The sequence below is a fragment of the Plectropomus leopardus genome, chromosome 2 (assembly GCF_026936395.1).
Source record: "Plectropomus leopardus strain MGB_pleo_1.0 chromosome 2, ASM2693639v1, whole genome shotgun sequence".
Lineage (NCBI taxonomy): Eukaryota > Metazoa > Chordata > Actinopteri > Perciformes > Serranidae > Plectropomus > Plectropomus leopardus.
In genome coordinates, this window is record NC_142177.1 from 13,636,767 (window position 1) to 13,657,389 (window position 20,623).

Here is a 20,623-nt window from a genome sequence, read left to right on the forward strand (position 1 = left end):
ATGAGTGGATGCACTTTTCCTTTTGCATGGTGAAGCAGTTGGTGGATGTAGTTTAGTAAAAAGAAAATAGTTCCTGTATGAAACTGCTCACAGCAAACCTGACATAGCTTTAGACAGTTAGTCATAAATTATCATCATATGATGAATAATTCCTTTAAGTCAAGCTTTATTTCCTTTTTGATTGTGTGTGCTGAGTGAATGCAATAAAATCCCTGAAAGAGTATTCACAGGTATGAGCAGGTTCAAGGAATATTAAAAAAGAATTACAGGATTACAATAACCAGGAAGTACTTCCAGTATGCATAGTATATTTGAATTGGAATCAGCTGTTTGAATAGTAAAGTTGAAGGTGGCAGCCAGGTAATTGGAAGCAACCTGCAAATGTAATTTTTGGCTTGCCTTCACATTAGTCATAGTGAATTATTTTGTAGTGTTTATTGAAACCTCGTCATTTGTATCACCATCCATTATACTATAAAACTCAGCAGCATCATTACAGTGATATACATAAGTAATTATTGTAAGTATGTGTGGAGTGTGTGTCTGTGTTTGTTGCCACTTTTCAACAGTTATGAGTCACAGCTGTTAGGCACTGTACATGGAAGAAATGTTAGAGTAAGCAAACATGAGGCCTCACTCTGACCTGGCATGAGGTTAGTTGGTTGTGTGTGTGTGTCTGTGTGTGTGTGTGTGTGTCTGTGTGTCTGTGTGTGTCTGTGTGTGTGTGTGTGTGTGTGTATATGTATACTATACTTTTTTTTTTTTTTTTTACAATGATGTCGAGTAACTTGGAGCACACAGACACACACATGCAAACTTTTCATTATGACTGTGTAGCTATGGAAACCATTAGATGCTTGGTTTCTGCTTTATAAAGGAGTGCAAGGCACGCAAGCACAAACACACACCATGAGTTCAAGGCCCCATCCTGCTGAGATTTCTTGGTAATTTATGAGCTGCCCTCTCCCAGAATCCCTCACCCCGCCTGGAGCCATCCACATGTGCACACAGACACTTACACAAATGCCAGGTGAGACACACCTGAACCTGCCAACACACTCCTGGGACTGTGTGCGTGTGTGCTAACTCACACACTGTGAAAACCTTCACCATCATTTGATATGAAAACAAGGTGGAAGTCAGCAGAGGAACAACTCCTGTGGCTGATTCCAGATCATTTTCCTTCCCTGCTGTCCACTTCTCCTTACTTCACTCCGGTACACCCACCCACCCATACACACACGTGCGCGCACACACACACACACACACACACACACACACACACACACACACACCCACATACACACACACACAGACACACACACACACACACACACACACACACACACACACACACACACACACACACACGTTAAACTTGAGACTAGGGCTGGGTTGATGGATGATACCATCTACCATGTTTTACTGTTGACAGCGTCATATGCCAGTTTCATAGTCATCGCTCAATCCTATTTGAGACTGTAGGAAATGTTTTTTTTACTGGAAATGTGTGTTTTCCTGCTGGCTTGATGATGACACAATGGATGACTATTAAAGAGATAGGAGACGTTTTCACTTTTTCCTCTATCACACACATACTTGTATTCATGCACAAACACATGCGACAGCACACAGATGAATTGCAGGCTTGTCTTGAAACCATGTTGTCAGCATTAATACCAGCAGCCACTTATGTCCCTCTCTCTTCTGTCCTCTCCAGCTCTCCATGATACAAAAACATATTTTTTCCGTATTTTTTTCTGCACAAACAGGTTATTATGGAGAAACATAGCACCTGTTCATGCAACGTGCTGCCCAGCTAATTCATGCTGCCAAATGAACGAGTGTTTTTGTGTTTACCGTACATGTTTCTCTTCCTCCCTAATAGCCATAATTCACAGCAGTGCATTGAAACAACAACACCATGGCCCTCTGCATAAGCCCATGTTGTATTCTGCTGTTTCCATATGTGTTTCTGAATGGAGGTTACTATTGACAAATTCCACTTGAGGTCGGTGTAATGTGTGCCCACACATATTTTCTTGACATAATGCGTTTAAGAAATAGCAATCATCGGGGAATGATTATTCAACCATTTCCTCCAGCGTGGGCCAACCAGCAGACTGTAGTCAGTCAGTGTTACTGTGGGCTGAGTTGTGTGCACACGTTTGTTTGGTGCCATGTGAATGAGTATATTTCACTGTTTTGGATGGTGAAGTGGATTAAGCAGCTCCATCAAGGGTAAACCACAACAGTTGTGGCTGTTAACCAGTAACACGTGTGACCTCTAGATGTTTCTAGGGCCCACTCTTGGTTTATATTAACACATATATGTGTTCAATCCTCATGTATTGTATTGTCAGTATGTGGGTTACATGTTTCTCTGTGACCTTGATTATCAGCTGACAGCTCACGCGCTCTATAATGTATAAAGTATAATGCTTCACTATGAGCCTGGATATTAACCCCTTTAAAGCTCCCATTAAAGATCACAGTTTGGGGAGATTTACATGCTTTCAGTCTGGGTATGCAGTGCAGCTTAAAGGATTTGTCGATTAATGGATTGGTTGATTGGCACATTATTAATAGGCAGCTTTTTTTAATCACTTACCGGTTAAAGTAATTTTTAAGCCAGAAAAATCACTGGTTACACTTTCTCAAAAATAATTACTTTCTGATTATCTTTGTCTGTATGATGATAAACTGGAAAGATTTTGGTTTTGGACTGTTGGTCAGATAAAAGAAGACATTTTAAGAAGTCACTAAGGTCTTTGGGGACTTGAGATGGGCGTCTTTTTCTGAAGCAATTGATCGGTAGATTAATTGTTAATGAAAATAATCATTAGTAAGGGTGGGTGATATGTCCTAAATCTCCTATCATGATAACGGTATATATCATGATACAGTAACTGTTCTCCAAATTCAGTAAACCATCTTGGTTTAAAATAATGATACTGTACTTTATCACATTTGATTATTTTCTTTTTTTTTTATTGGAACTTGCATACAAACAAGACATAGACAACACTTGATTTAAAAACAAAAGACTCGTAACAGGAAAAACTAAGATTCTCTAAAAATGGGAGCTTTAAGGATCCTGAGAGCATTGATATTAAAGGTTACAGTTTTATGTATTTCCCAAATTACGCTAGGCAACTTGATAAGCAAGATCATGGATCGTTTGAAAATAATGAGAATTGCAAAATAATTTGAGAATTCAGCCCTGATTTGCTACACATCCTGTTCCAAATAGCTCTCGCGGTCGAAATGGTATTGCCAAATCTCTAACAGTGGAAACATTTCTACTCTGACATGATATATACCGGCATATCGCCTAACCATTAGTTGCAACCTTCACATGCAATGTGCAAATGTCAAATATTTTTTAAAATTAGAACTACTGTTGACACACTCATTTCCTTCAAGGAGGGGGTCTTTTGAAGCAAAGCCTAAACCCCAGTGAACCGCAAATCTACAAGTTTATAGAGCACCACATGCACCAAGAGAAAAACAAAACAAAGAAACCTCCTCTTCTGCATTTATGAGACCCTGTTTCCAAAGTCAGTGGAAGGTTGTTGGCTTAACTCTTTCGTCCCCGATGGAGTTCTGCGTCTTTGAAAACACTGTAAAATGTGAAATACGGTCTCTAGCCAGTAACTCTGCAGAGACCACAGAGGGAAATATTCTTTCCATACACAGTATCGGCTCCAATTCACGTGGGGATCTTTTAGAGCCTAAATTACAGAACCCACATCAGAATGTAGCAGCTATTAGCATGCTTTCCAACCTCAAGGGAGACGCCTTTTATTCCATGCTGATCTCTGCTTTTTAAACCTTCAGACCTGCAGGAATGCTGGAGCACCTTTACCCTCCAGTGCCCAAGAGAGACCCATATAGGCAGCTGTGTGTGTGTAGTGGTGTGTGTTAACCCCTATGGACTCTTGGGGCTACTGTATGCAGTATTTTCGACAGTGAGTCTCCTCCGTAGAAGATGGATTAACCCTTTTAAGTTGTTTTCCTTAGGCTCTGACGGCATTCGATTGCTTGTGTGTGTGTGTGTGTGTGTGTGTGTGTGTGTGTGTGTGTGTGTGTGTGTGTGTGTGGCTGACTCAAGTCCAGATTGATGGATTTCTCTCTCATGAATATATGGTTGAAAATTCTTGCCTCTAGTTGTATGTCATGTGAAGATGATGGGAATTGTTTTCTTGCTTTCAGCCAAATCTGGTTGTATACACATAAAATCAAGTGTGTTCACTGGATGAATGTGTATTGTGGTGTGTGTGTGTGTGTGTGTGTGTGTGTGTGTGTGTGTGTGTGTGTGTGTGTGTGTGTGCGCGTGTGCACAGGTTCGCAAGTCATCACGTGTGTTTGTCGGTCTGTGTTGTCTGTCAGTTGCCTTTGTTCGGAGGAAAGAAATTGCCCCCCAGCCATTAGTAGTTACAAAAGAAAGTTGTTTCAGGTAATGGCTGTGTGTGTTCCTGTCTCTCACTTCCTTACACACACACACACACACACACACACACACACACACACAGAGGCTTCAAAATGTCTTCTTTTTCTTTGCTTTTACCACAAGACATCGCTGAAGAAAGAAAAGGAGAGCAAGCTCTTTGTTGACTCCAGTTGATAGTCCTGCCACCTGCCACACACACACACACACACACACACACACACACACACACACACACACACACACACACACACACACACACACACACACACACACACCTCTACACTCTTTGGAGAACATAATGCAAGCCCAAAGAGGTGTTTGAGGGACGGAAGAAAGAATGGTGACTGAGTGAGAGATGGATGCAGTGGGAGACTTGCTGAGGAGCAATGGATGAAGAGGAAGAAGCAGAGCGATTAGGCGAGAAGGGGACGGATGGATGGAGGTAGAAAAGGACAGGGAGGGGATATTGATGTTTGCTCAGTTACTGTAGCCGCTGGAAGGAGACAGAGAAAAAGAGTGAAAGTAGGAAAAAAAAGGCAGAATAACGGGTTATTGACATGTGCTGAGCTGAGGGCAATTTAGGCAGATCGGGAGGGAGAGAAAATGAGGGAGGGGGGTGTTATCTTTTCTCCTGTGTGGATCAATCAGATGATGTAGTGATAAGACTGTGGATTACACCGCCATTTACACACTCCCCAAGTGTGTGGGTGCTAACTCACACAGGCGTGTGTCTGCTCTGGTTGACACACACTGACGCCCATTCAGTTCCACACTTTAGCAGTCAGTCAGCTGCCTCATTTCTGACAGACAAACATGCCCACACACACACACACACACACACACACACACACACACACACACACACACACACACACACACAAACACACAAACACAGTTGGTCTCTGTTAAAAACAGTAAAGCATCAAAAGTTCAATTTTATTAAAGAGGTTGTTTTTTTTAACATCAGACCTTGGACCAGTCACTGTTATCAGAATTTTTATTTTCAGTTGGTAAATAAATTGTCAAAAATGTCCATCACAGTTTCCAAGAACCCAATTTAATGTCCTTAAATTGCTTCTTTTGTGAAAAAGATTATGAATTTACAGTAATATAAAATGGAGAAAAATGGGAAATTGTCACATTTGAGAAGCTGGAAAAAGTCAGTATTTGGCATGTGTGGGGTTTAAACAACTGTTCCAATATGGTTGCGCCAACAAAGCCTCCTTGATTTATTAAAATCTTTGTCAGTTTCTGTCTGTACAAAAGTACTAAATGTGTTGGTTTAACAAACCATTCATTGTCTGTGGCACTTAAACCTACTTCACAGCCAACTGATTGTACTCTCTCTCTGTGTGTGTTGACTGGTTAAGGCATCATATGGGTCAGCGGGTTGCCCGGGGCGATGGCCCCCTTGTGACACGGGAATGCTCCAGTTTTTGTCACATGGTCACCAGCATTACCGCCATGTCACCGGCGTGACTGAACACTTTACAATACGCTGAAGGTTTTGCACGGTGGGATTCTGTTCGGGAGAAAGAAGGGTGTGTTTGTGAAAGGCTCATGTTTGAATAGGCTGCTAAACATTTTGGGTAATCAAGTAAAAGCATTAGAAGTTAGATGACGTACCTATAGTTCTGTCTGTACCCCCGCTGTGATGTGGAAACAAGTAACAAGTGGACTTTTAGACGGCGTCTCTGCTGCTTTAAAGATATTTTTTTTAGTCGCATCTTTGGAAGTCACTGGGCTAAGGCGCTTGATGTCTTGAGCTTGATCTGATCTTTGGTTATGTTTCATTCCCTATTTCTCCTCGTCCTTCTCCTCTCTATACTTTGAGCTGTTTAACAAAAATAAGGCTTTAAAACGCAAATAAAAGGACACTTTGAAATATTCTCTGTGACACTGTGGATGTACTGAATCAGAAAAAAGTACACAAGATAAAACAGACCTTGTATCATTTTCAAATGTCTTAATACACATTTGACACACCAAATCCATTGAATGTGTCTTTCACTGCTTACATTCATGTTTATTTCTTATTAGAGTATAAAATAAATACAATAAAATAACACCTTCAGAATTGAGATTGAATTTTGAACATTTTGATTTTTCAGTCAGGCTTCTTTTTTTTTAATTGTTGTATTTTCTTCTTCCCTCCAGCCGCTGCAGATAGACGACAACTTCTGTGGCCAGGACTTCAACCAGCCTCTGGGTGGAACCAGCACCATTGAGGGCATCCCCCTCTTTATCGACAAAGATGATGGCATGACCTCGGTGGCGGCGTATGACTACCGTGGCAACACTGTGGCCTTTGTCGGCACGCGGAATGGCAAACTGAAAAAGGTAGGAATGATTTTTCTTACTGTTTTAAACACGCATTTTTTTCTTTTTCCACATGAATAGAAAGAAGCAGTTGCTTTTATTTTGGTTGACTTTTTTACTGCTGTTGTTGAAGGCAAATTGCCTGTAAGTCAATCCATTGGAGGAAAAAAACTTGCTTTTTTGTGCTTGTCATTTCAAGGACATTTAGAGAAAGGGATGCAACTCACTGAGTGAATGTTTTTTTTTCAGTTTTGAATAGCGAGCAGCTATTCAACCAGTGGTGGTTATTGTTCACTTAATGAACTGTATGCTTGCAGCTCAATCGTTGTGCATTTACACAAAGCACTTTGCAGGCACTTTTTTTTACACTAAGATTAAATGCAGTCAACTCTATTTTTCTCGCTAGTGGCCATTTCCAACAGGACATTCAAGTGCCTCTTTAAAACCTGTTCGTTTAACAAGCAATTTAAAGCAAGTCTGTGGCTACTCCTCTCATCGATTGTCATGTTAGTCACGTCACACATAAAATGTTACTGCTGTATCCCAACGCCATGTACCGCCTCGCCTCTAATTTTAAGAGCTCGCCTTCAATCAATCCAACAGCTATGACTGGTGAATGGCTTTTCTGCTCTGGTCAGCTGTGTGGTGTGCATTAATTCAGGTGGGTAGATGGAGGGTAGTGCAGATGGATGGAGCAGTGATTGATGGATAGACTTTTTATCTTTATGTTTATATGAGTCTGACTTTCAGATAAACTCAGCTTATAAGAACTTTTCTTTTAGAGAGCAATTTAGGAATGAATTTCTTAAAAGGGACCTATTATGCTAATTTTAAGGTTCATTTGTATTTTGGCTTTCTACTAGAACATGTTTACATGCGTTATTGTTCAAAAAACACTATGATATTCCCCATTTTGTCAGTGCTGGAACACCTTTATCACCCACACACAAGATTGTCTGCACTTATTGGCAACTGTTTCAGGGTAGTATCGAGTATAGTGTCACTTTCTTCCTCTCTACACATTATCATGTAGCAGTGTGTAATGTAAACACTACCAAATAAAGAAATCCATCACAAACTGATGTCAGCTTGTCTCGGAAGTGGAAAAACAAAAGTATTCAGAATGGTCTGGAACCTGAGGTTTTTGCTAACAGGAATTACTTCCACAAACCTCGTTATTTAAAATTTTGGTTTAACATGAACATCCGACGATCTGACATAACGACAGAAAATAAGGAAAAGCATAATATAATCTCTATCATTTTAGTCGTCTTTTTAGTAAAATTTCCACATCAGCAGTGTGGGATTTGTGTCGACATGAGATACAAATCTTGACAGCACCAATGCAGCTTTTGCACCTTTTTGTGCAGGACTGAGCTCTTTGATGAAACCATGTTAACTGTACATTGATGGAAGAGAGTGAAAATTGGGCTGAATATAGTCTTGGTTGACACGGTGATTGTATGTTAGATTCATGCTTTTACAATGTGCCATAATTACGATTCTCTCTGTGTAACGTGCTTGTGTGCAGCCCGGGTATTCGTTACTATGTGTCACATCTTTGCGTGTATGTGTGTGTGTATCCAGTGCATGGACGACAGAACTCTCGGGGTAAATGGTAGCTCATTAGAATTCACCCCGTTTCCCACTGCACTGCTCAAGACCTGTCATCCATTCAATATTATGAATGTATAATCAGCCTGTGTGTTTGTGTGCTTTTAATGCATATTTGTGTATGCACGCAGTGTCTGTGTGTTTGTCACTCACAGTACGCATAATAATGTGTATGCTTGTGATGGCATGGATTTGTGTGTGTGTGTGTGTGTGTGTGTGTGTGTGTGTGTGTGTGTATGTATGTGTGTTTGTGTTTATGAGGCAGTGAGAGACAACAAACAATACAGTGTTGACTAAGATTCAGCGCTGTGCATTTGTCAAAGTGACATCCATTCACTTAGCTTGGCAGTAGTCCCTTTTTTATGTCCCCATCGCCACATCTTTTCTTCTGCGCTGTTGTACACACTGGTTGAGGTGTGTGTGCATGAAGAACAACACCTGAGAAAGCAGTGCTACAGCACGTTGTTGAGGTGTGCTTTTGTGTGTGTGTGTGTGTGTGTGTGTGTGTGTGTGTGTGTGTGTGTGTGTGTGTGTGTGTGTGTGTGTGTGTGTGTAATGACAGAGCCAAAAAGCCTGCAGTTCTTTTGGCTGCCTTCTGTTTCAGACAGAAAACCCCAAAACAACAAGAAATCTGGTCTTGGAAAATATTCAATTTGCATAGAGGGAACAATATCTAAAACCTGACATTGGAGCACACACACACACACACACACACACACACACACACATTCACACTGAGACTCAAAGCGCTGCCAAAAAAATTTGATGGTAAGGGAGAAAGAGAAAAAAGGCAAAGGAATAAAGAGACAGATGATGAAGAAAATTGGAAAAAAAAGAGCAACTGAATTAGTTGCATGTGATAACAGATTCTTCTTCGCAGATCTGGCAGGCATTCATCCTCCTCCACTCTGTGTTTTTTGGTTTCTATAAATGATTTTATATGTGTGCTTCTTATCTTATCAGTGAAATAAGATGTTTTAGACATTAGTGTCTGTTTCTACAGAGTGTGTTTTGAGCTGTAGACAGTTTTGTGGGAGTGTGTGCAGACCATGATGCCATAATGGAGCATGTTCCTGTTCTTTCACTTTCCTCTGGAGAGCTCTAGCATTGAATGCTGTTTATATAGCCATGCCTGAGGGTGCGGAGGGGAGAGAGGGTTAGGGACAGGGAGAATATAGGTAGGATGGATGACTGTGCTTAAAGGAGGCAGCGTTCTAGTTTTCGTCTGTCTTACTTTGAGAGCAAGAACCTTTTCATACCTGCAAGTCTGAACCAAGTTTTGCATTTTTGTTGCATTGTGTACTTGATTCAGTTAGTTTTGGTTTCACATAGCAATTATGCAGCCGAAAAGAACAGCAAAGAACAGCTCTTTCACACTACCTGTTCAAGGCCTAAATTTTGTGCAGTTACAATGCCTTGCTCTTCTGTATAAAAGCTATGATCTCAGAATGGGGGAACAGAGTTGTCTCCTTTAAGCTGGTAGCAGAAAGAGTTACAACGCCACATTGAGGTCTGTGTAAATGGGAGAGCCGGCAGGAAGGGACTATAGTTGGGACAGGTGTGATGATTTAATGACGAATTATGTGTGCAACCACCCATGGGAGATTTAAAAAGTAGCTGTTAGCAGTTAGCAGCTTGCTCAAGAAGATAGGCAGCATGTGAAAAAGTCAACAAATGGTGAAAACAATGAGATTGTTGAGCTCTTTACTTTCTGAGCAGAAGATGACATCAGCTGTCATGTAACAGAGACAGTAAATGATTATTATTGCCACTTTATGCCATATAAAATTTAAAGCACTGTGGACGCATATGTTGTATGTCACACCAGAAGCCAGTGCTATTGTGTTCAACATCAAAATCGTCACGCCTCTTTCGATTCTGTGATGCCGGCATGCCGTCTATAATCACACACTGGAGCTGCAGTGCAGTGGTTCTGTGTGAAAATGTAAAAGCAGCATGAAGAGAGACTTCTTGGTGGCCCTATACCGTGATGTGTGCGTAAAAAAAGCAATTGATTGGTTTGTTAACAGCTTTCCTGACTTCTCATATCGCCTCTCTCTCGTCCTCCGAAATTGTCTGCATTTTTGTGAGTTTTTTCCTACTGACTCTTTACAAAGTTATCTCTTCCTCTCCCCATGTGCTATCGAGGCTCATTTTGTTTTGTTGCATTGTTCATGGACACACTGAAACCTGCGCTGTACATTTATTCCCACTTGACAGCTTCACTGCTAATTTTTCCATTGCTCCGATCACCAACACCTGTCTGCTCTAACAGCAGCCACCGTCACTCTCTCTCTGTACTCTCTCTTTGCACTGACGCACTATAGTCTTATCACTTGAAGATAACCCGCCAAAACTTGTTGTAGTTGGTACAAAAGTACGAAACCATCCAAAGAATGTTTTCACACCAGATACGAACTGAGGGGTGGTTCACGTTGATCTGGCCTGAGACCAGCTCTTTCTTTCAGACCAAGATTCGTATCTTTGGTCCAGCCCATGTTGTGGGGAAGGTTGGTTCAAACTGAAAAGTGCAAAAGTGCAGGCCAAATGAGGTAGGGCCTCGAGAGAATGGATGGACTGACAGATTTTGAAAAAAAGTCAAAGCTCTATGTGGCTATAAACACAAAAATAAACAACCAGCTCGTGCCAAATGGATCCTTTCTTCTTCAGGGATCCTGGAAGATGTTTCTGTTGAAAGTAACATTATTTTACCTGAAGCAACTTTTCATTCGTCATTTGGCTGGAGTTGAAGTGCTTTGATATTTCGCATTATCTACACTCAGTCTATTTTTAACCAGCTCTAATGCTCAAGGTTGTCCACAGCAACAAGACGGTGGCACAAACAACGTTTTTAATGCACTAATGAAGTCCCTCTGTGCTCTGTTGGCCACACACACACTCTCACACACACTCACAAGGGAAGCTTCTACTAATGAGTCCTGGTTTGATGGCACAAAGATGGAAGAGATACAGGGAGAGGAAGGAAGATAGCTAGATAGCTAGATAGCTAGATAGATAGATAGATAGCTAGATAGATAGGAAGGAGCAGATAGTGAGAAAAGCATAAGGAGGTGGACACGAGAAGGAAGTGATGAGGAGAGGTGACGTCCACTGGTGTGATTAACTAATTCCAGCGGTCATCTGGATACCGCTGCGGTCAAGGACACAGCGGCGGACTGGCCGTCTGCTGCACTTAATATTTCGGATTAAAAGCCTCCAGTCCCTTTGACTGTTTCATTATTTCTGTCTGCTTGGCTTGGGCCGGTCACCATGTGTCCCTGCTCATCTGTCAGCATGCCAGCTTTACATACTGTATCATATCTCACTCTCTCTTTTTTATGTATTCCCATCTAAAGAAACACTGTGACTAAACCGCCTGTCTGCGTAGTAAAGCACTCAGCAGATGGACATTCAAGTGAAACTCTGGTCATTCTCTCGGCCACTTCTGCACTTTAAGGCACTGTTGAGCATCGACAATGAAAGGGCACTCACCATGACCCACACACACTTGCACACACATACGCAATCTCAATAGGTGGTCTGAGGACGCCAGACAAAAGAGAGGATCCCAGTCGATAATCCAATACCTATTGTAAGTGCTTGTTTTTGAAACTGCACACACATTTACACACAAACGCACGTCAGGATTCCTCAGCTGCGCCCTCCATCAGGGGGCCGTTTCGAGCCATCTGCTGTGCGTATGTGGCCAGTGTGCCAGGTGGTAGGAGCCCTCGGTGCCCGCTGTGCACCCATTGTGGCCGTGCCAGGCTCAGGTGGGTGCGCTGGGAACTGGCTGCCCAATTCCCATTCATCTGATCGGAGCATCAATGGAAAAAAGTCAAGACTTCTAACAACAGCAGGAACAGTCAGGTCCAAAATAAGACTGTAATGGCAAGTGAAACAAAAACAAAACATACTGGAAAAGTTTTAATATGAAGTAAAAAAGAAGTTCATAGGACTAAATAAGAGTCCTTCAAACTTGGATTCTTTAGCTAAAGGGAGACAGAGTGCCTGCTGGTGGAGTGTGAATGTCATACATCCAAAAGATAACATTACTGACCTCTGCAGCAGCTAAAGTGTTTCCATAAACTAATTAGCATTGGTTCAGTCAAGGTGTCCTTGAGCAAGAACATGAGCCCATATCAACTTGTTCATCTTAAATAATGAGAGGATGGCGGCTTGGCTTTCTGCGGTAGTTGGTGTAACCGGTGTAACATGGTGTTGGGGCATACATCGATTACATTACTTTCCCACTGTTCCACCATCGTTTTGCAAAAAAAATCAATACTTAGTTGGACAATGGATGCTACAGTATTAAACTTTAAGAGTTTGCTCCATACAGCAGCAGCAGTAGCACAGTCATAGACACATAATAGCTGCATACAGTAGACCTCTTTAGTTTGTTTTTTATGAACTATAGCTCTTGACCTTAAATTGCTGATTAGCTGTAGTTCGGCCACTAGTGTTATTTGATTAAAGGCTGCTGACAACTCTTATTAATAATAGACTGGCAAGATAATTAATAAAATGATAGAGAATTAAATATTTGCTGCAGCTAGCTGACCATTAAAACTGTTTTGGGTGTAAGTTTGATGTAATCTTTTATGTTCACTGTTTTTTTGTAGTAACTACACCAGTCACATGGCACTGTTGGGGTTAATAACAAGTGACAGTTTGTCGTTTGTATCTGTATATTGCTGTGTGGAGTCACTGATGTATTCCACAGGGATTGTCGGTGTCAACATAAAGAGACCATGTCACGGCCTAACTGACTGATGATTGTTATTCTACTAGTGCATAATGCTGCACTGTCAAACTCCCCTGTGTGTGTGTGTGTGTGTGTGTGTGTGTGTGTGTGTGTGTGTGTGTGTGTGTGTGTGTTTGTGTTTATGTGTGTGGGGGCACGTGTGTGCTTGTGTGGTTTGCATTTAAATGTTCACCTCCCAGCCTTCACTGACAGGACCTCCACCCAAAAAGGAACAAATAAACACACTGTGGAAACAAACCAGCAATATTTGACTCGTAGATGTAGTCAGGGAGGAGGGATAAGGGAAGAAGTGTGTGTTAACTCTCGGTATGTATTATCTTTCTGCATGATAAGATTCTAAACTGAAAATCTTTATTGCAAAATATGGCATAGTGACTTTTTTCCTGTGTGTGGTTTGTGTCATCATTTGGCTCGGCCAGCCGCGCTTTGAGTTGTATGGCCCGGGCAGCAGCACAGTGGCTGGCTTTGTGAAGGCGTTTGGTAGCCCTCGGTCATTAGTTCACACAACTGCACACGGTTACACACGCACGCACGCACGCACGGACACACACACACACACACACACACAAACGCAGAATGGATGAGAAAGAGATGGGGAAAATGTAGATGCAGAGAATGATGAAAGGGATCAGATACGGTAGAAGGAATAGAAGTTAAGACGGGGCGCTCAAGACAAAACAGATAATTTACACTTTGCGTTTAACACAGAGGTTTTCCACTTAATTTAGCTCTTCCCAGACTGCCATCAGTCACCCAATCTCATCAGGATGTTCCTAAATTAACAGCAGAGTGTGTCATTTTATGCAGCGGTTTCTTCTCTCTCCTGACAGCGCAGCTTTTAAATGGCGTTTTCCGATTACATACAGTGCCATTAAGCCATAATGTGAGTGTGCCAAGCAGAGCATATACAGTATATCTTTCTCCTTCTCACCACATGTACCCTCTCTTAGCATGCAGCCTTGCATGAAATCAACTTAATCAAATGAACTAGCTGGCCAGCTAGCTTCCTGTACAGAGGACAATGTTGTATGGTTTCTGCTGTCCTACACAGGTTGACTCCAGTGCGAAGAGCCAACACAGGGAGACACCAGGTGAATATCTGTGAAGGAAACGTGACATATTGGTCATTTTTTGAAAATTAGTGTTTCTCCATATGTTTCCTGATGAAACATGGATTTCGGCATAGCCAGCTTGAGTCTGTCTATATATTTATACACAAAAAGACACACTCAAGCCTCGGAGGATGCCATTGCAGAGTTTTACACATTGAATACAAGATGCAGGTGTGACTTCAGGCCTCAGGTGCAGCCACCTCTGTTTTTATCAGTGTGAGGGAAACAGCCGCATAGATCGTTGGATATTGTGAGCTTAAAGAATGTCTAAAAGGCATCTATAACTTTCATTTTAACTCAAACAGCCACTGTAAAACTACAGTTATGAATTAGTAAAAGGAATCATCCATTGCCTCTTCACGTCGCCTCTCCGCTTCTGTTCTCTCTCTCATTTTCTCCGTTTCATCTGCTGCTCACATATTCTCTTTCCGCTCTGTCTGTCTGTCTCCGTCTGTGATCAAAGATTCCTCTCCCTGATAATAGTTGAGCGTTGTGTGTGTGTGTGTGTGTGCGTGTGTGTGTGTGCGTGTGCGTGCATGCGCATCGAGTTGAGATATAGTGATCTCTATTTTTCCTCTAATCATTTTCTCTCATTAAAGAGAAGGGCAGGGTGCATGCGAACACACACACACACACACACACACACACACACACACACACACACACACACACACACAAAGTACAGGCATTGAAATGTACAGTACATGCACAACCCTGCATACACACAAATACTTTCACATCTTGGAAAATGGGTTGTAGCACTTGGGTTGTAAGGACAGACAGTAATGAGGGGTCTTCTTAAAAGATTTAATGCCACCCAATCTACTACGCTAACACAAACACGCTCGCGCACACACACTCGCAGTCTCATTAAACCAGTGTTTCTAACTTCGCACCTTTATCCTACATGCGCCTCATCGGCCGTAATGATCCATATTTTCCTACCTCACTAAGCCTTTGCGATAGTTTAAGGGAAACTATGAATTACTGAAATTTGATTGTACTTACATTCAAATCCTAACAAATGTCTCATATCAAACCCAGCATCAACTGTTACTCAGTAATTTCACCAGTGTGGTGCAAAATGTTCAAAGCTAATCACTTTTAAAGCGGCGGATAAGTTACAGTGTGCTCCTATGTTATCTAATGCCATTGATGAGAACAGTTCAGCCCTTGATAATCTCAGCGCTAATGCACTTTAGCCCAGTCCAACAGCGTGTGACTGCACCGCACGGCACTCATTCACTACCTCGGCGTCCCGATCCTAATTTACTACTAGCAGGGGTTAATGAGGCAAAGTGAGGAGTAGATGAGAGAGGGAAAGAAAGCAGAGAAAGGGAGACACAAAGAAAAGAAAGAGCGCGGCAGATGAATAATAAATGTACCATGTTAGAATCCATTTTTAAGGGAAGATTAGAAGAGTCTGGATGCAAGGTGAAATGCTCACATGATCCAAGTGAGGACAAGGCCAGCCTGTTTTTAGATCATCACCATTAGACATCGCAGGACACAATCCCTGCTTTTCATATCATATATATGTGCAGAATTACCTGCCTTTAGGATTTCTGTAGATTACTCTCATTTCTCCAGTGATTTCCATAAAATGTGAGGTTAGGATTATGCCTAAGTATATTTCTTATCTTGCAAGGATAACATTTTTTGTACGTATCAGGCTGTGAACGGCACAGTGTCATATCAGCATTTAAAGGAATACTTCACCCGCGTAATAACCACTTGTAATTCAATTAGTCATGCTAGGTTACCTTGAATTTGTGAAGAATACTTTGTTTTTCTCGCATGCCTCCACAGAAAACAGCAAACATATTTTTTTATTAATTGACTGGGGGCAGAATCACTAAAAAACCTTAATAGATCAGCATAGAGCACAGTTACGTATTTATTACTTCAGTTAGTTATTGTTTCAAATTATATTTAATAGTAAGGTTTTGTGTTTGAAAGTACTGAGAATATGTCTGGAAAAATGAGACTTGGAATATACTGCAAGTTGTGTGAGATTTTGTAAACATTTGTTTTGTTATAGTTTTGCTGTTGTTTGACCTGGTCCCCAATCATTAAAAAAACAATATGGTCACCGATTTCTGTGAAGGAATGTGAGAAGAACTTTTTTTTAATGAATGATGACATGACTAATTGAAGTGTTCCTTTAAATTACCTGTTATTTTTTTTTTTTGCACATTTGCAGCTAATTGTCTTTGGTTTTGACATGGAACATAATTTGTGCTTGTCAAAAAGGGAGCTTGTGGGTAACTCACCAGAATCCCTTTACACCTTACATTTTATTTAGAAACAAATATTTTTAATGGTAAACCACAGAACACTGTTGCTGTGTTTTTAACATACATTGTAGTGGAAAAACAATCATACAAAGCCAGGCTTTCCAATGCTTGATTGAAGGCTTCTGTTTTGTTTGAGATTGGTTTGTTTGCAGCCTGTTTTTGTAGAGTCTCTTTTATTGATGGTTGCCCAGCAGTCTCTTTGGGAGCTGCTGGACACAATATTCATCTTTATTGGAAATTTTCTGCAAAAAAAAAAAAAAAAAAAGAATAGTTTTTTTTTTCATCCTGATCCACAATAAAATCGGGTATCGTCCATCCCTAGTTTTGGGTAGAGGATTTAGTGTCCCGGCATAGCTCTGTCCATGCCAGCTGATTCAGCCAACAGCACACCTGGTGGATGGCACAGTGCCAAGGCTCCATGGGCACACTCTCTTCTGGCAAGACACCCACCCACACACACACACACACACACACACACACACACACACACACACACACACACACACACACACACACACTTGCACAAACACACATATGCTGACACCAGAAGGGATGTCATATCCCAGGCTAACAAGCCAACATGAGCACATTCATGCAGGTATACACAGACTTAAACATACTGGGGCACGTTGGACGGTGTTGCAGTGTCCAGAGGGTTAGGAGTGAGTGGCACAGCAGGTATAGATTACCTTTGGCCCACGGTGGCTGTATCTTACATACAGACACACACAAAGTCTCGCACACTCATTTCCTTGCAATTAAGCCCAGCAGCTCACACTATATGCCTTGGCTGGAGAGGTCTGACTTCAAATGGCTGTACAGCAATTCACAAACCCTCAACAACCGCACTTGGAAAGCTACATAACCCTTGAGCTCTAAAGAGGCAGGAGCGATCAACCGTTAACAGACAGATACACTTGCATAGCAGAAGGACATATAATGGAGCAAGCACAGCACCTTCCCTTAAATCTCTGTAAATAAGAGGATGTGAGGAGCTTCTTCATCATCATTATAGCAAATGACGAGTGTAAATGAGTGTTAATATGAGAGTTACTATCAAATTAGCTAATCTACTGTGAAGAATGCAGACAGCACTAGATGCACATGCACAACCTCCTATGGGAAGCGACTGCAGCGGGCTTATCAGATTACCCATTGCCGAGCTAATAGATTCTTAATAGATTGTTTTTGATTAGTTCCTCTGGTTTAGTGGCGTTAAGATGATTAACGTCTGTGTGTATGGAAACAAATACACATTTGTGTTCACCCGCATACATTTGCATACATTGTGTGATGAGTTGACAGAAAATGCGATTACTAGAATTACTTTTCTTGTTTGTTGTTTCAAGTGTGTCCTCACATGGCTATCATGTGCTTTGGGAGCATTTCAGGGCCATGATGTTTGAGCCGGACACAGAGTTCGCTCTCTTTCTTTCTCATACACACACACACACACCCTGGAAATACACGCACACAAACAACTCCAAAAGCAACAACTCCCTGCGTTCATCCCTCTCACACAGCATGATGGCGTCTCCCACCGTCTTAACTAATTACCCCCCTGCCCTGCACAGCCCGGAGGGAAATCCTCAGCCTGAAGCCTTTTCATAATGTTAGCTGGCTTGGTAACTTGCCCCCAGCCTGCCCGTCTTTAGCCTGCTTGCCTCCTGACCACTGCTAGCCATATTGCACTGACCCTGTGGCTAATCCTGTTAGCATAAGAGTTGGTGATAGCCAAGCGGAAAGCCAATTCCCCCATGCTGGTCTAATACCCTCTGGCTAATCTTTTAGCGTAACAGTTGGCTAAAGTGAACTCGCTTCAGTTTCTTTGGCTCGTTTGTTATTATTTCTTTGTGTGCAGGGCACCAAGTCCACTCTAATTATCGAGTTGAGATTTCATTTAGTGCTAATTAAGAGCAGTTCCAGCAGTGGCTTAGCTTCTTGTTTTTAGCGTTAGCGGAGCTAGCAGAGAAACAGCTAATGGCTCCATTATTGGTGCAGCTGACCTTGTGGCTTTACCATTTCCATCTGCTAAGCCCTTAAAAATGAAGAATTAGGCATTTAAGAGGAGGCTCACTGGGCATGGAGTGTTATTCACTTTCTCGCAGAGGGTTATTTCTTTTTTCACCGGCTCTCTCTTTTTCTGTCTCGCTTGCATTCCTCCTTCTCCCTCACCCAGACTCTCTTAAGTCTGAAAGACAGAGAGAGCTCATCATCTCCTCTTCATGGTAAAATATTTATCCATCCTTTCCTTTGGTTCAAATGTTTCAAACTGATGGAGTCTTTAATTAGTCATGTGTGCATCCATCTCTCTTCTCCCTGCCTGTCTCTTGTTCCCCCTTCAGTTCCAGTCTCTTTCACCCGGCCCCACTGTTATTCTGTCTTTGATTTACTCACACCATCACTGCTCTCTTTCTGCTCCTCTCTTTTCTCCATGGAATTAGTCATTAGCTGACTGACTGAGCTGATTGCATCTATTCCCAAGGCTAGCATTTGTTTGTGCATCTCCTTTCTCTCCCTCCCTCCTCCAGTCCTCTCCTTCACTCCCTCCCTTGCTCCCCACCCGCTATCTCCCGACAGTCTTTTTCCTCTTTCTCCTCCCCTCTTATTCTCACTTCACCTACCTACTTTACACCCCCCGCCTCCTCCCCCCTCCTGTCTCCTCACCATATCTCCCATGAAATGGTCTTGGCCACAGACACTGGTTTTGGTTGCTGAATTAGCACACTAAAGTACACACAGACACTCCCTAAAGTCTCCCCCATACCTTCTCCATAACCTTAATTGCACAGTGCCATTCTAAATTGGCTAACACCAATTAAGCCCTCACTATTATATTTAATTGGTCATTTAGCTTGGCTACTGTTTGAATGCGGCGTCTCCCTGGAAATGGTTTAGTTGGCCTCCGATAGCACATGTGGCCATTTCTGAGACAGTTTCCTCCTCCCTGTGGGTTATACAATGTACTGGCCAGCTACGGATGCTGCCAAGAGCCAAGATGGAAGGGTGTGTGTGTGTGTGTGTGTGTGTGTGTGTGTGTGTGTGTGTGTGTGTGTGTGTGTGTGTGTGTGTGTGTGTGTGTGTGTGTGCGTGCGTGCGTGCGTGCGTGCGTGCGTGCGTGCGTGCATGCATGCGTTGGAGGAGTAACAAATGGCAGGAGGGAGAGATATTCTCCTCTGTCTACCCTTCCCTCTCTGCCACCTCTCCCTCGAACCACCATGACACCCCTCTCCTTCTCCGCTGCTCCGTCCATGTGTTGCTGCTGGATTAAGCTAATTAAAGCACTGCAAACAGGGTCCCCAGAGAGAGGCTGCACACACACACACACACACACACACACACACACACACACACACACACACACACACACACACACACACACATTTTTATACACATGCACTCATTAGCAAGTACACAGGCGCACACAACAGGAAAAACGCGCAGGAATCATGAGAACATGTACACATACATGCAAAGACATGCACCACACTCTGCATGAACTGCACAAACAGGCTGCATGTAACTAAGGGCACCATACATTACAGTACACTTGTCATTATGTCGTCCTGTCAAAGCACAATGTAAATACTTTACGGGCCACTTTCTTGCTCAGCAAACAAGCCAGAAATCTTCTTCAGTGGATTTCAATGGATTTCTGTTGGGATTGAATTATGTGTCATTAGTGAAGAACTGATCTTAAGTCCATATAACCGCACCCCAGTGTTTGATGCCGCATCCTCAGCCTGTGTTCACGTCAAGCTTCAGCCTGAGGACGCCCAGCTATGTGTTATCATCCATAAGAGCCTTGTGCTGTCTATTTATGGGTCACTGGCAGCAAACTAGTGGCCCAGAAATAACACCAGACCCTCTCACTTAAACCTTGGTTTGTGCGTGTTTATGAGAGTGTGTGCATGATCTGAGCAAATACGGTCGATAGTTGCAGTAGTGTGGCAGCGAGGGTATTTTTAAGACATGATCGCCAGTCAGTGTGGGGGCGTTCATGCCTTTATGCACCAGCATCTATGTCAAAATGCGTGCGACTACGCACTGAAGCTTCAAC

General features: G+C 42.3%; 1 protein-coding gene across 20 annotated transcripts in view; it reads left to right on the top strand.

Moving 5' to 3' along the window:
* The window catches only part of plxna1b (plexin A1b), a 284,396-nt gene that overhangs the window by 108,645 nt on the left and 155,128 nt on the right, over positions 1–20,623 (top strand). For all 20 annotated transcript variants that reach the window (XM_088085695.1, XM_088085701.1, XM_088085692.1 and 17 more), the window contains one exon: positions 6,611–6,793. In XM_088085695.1, the coding sequence (XP_087941821.1) occupies positions 6,611–6,793 (183 nt within the window). The remainder of the gene's footprint in view (positions 1–6,610; positions 6,794–20,623) is intronic.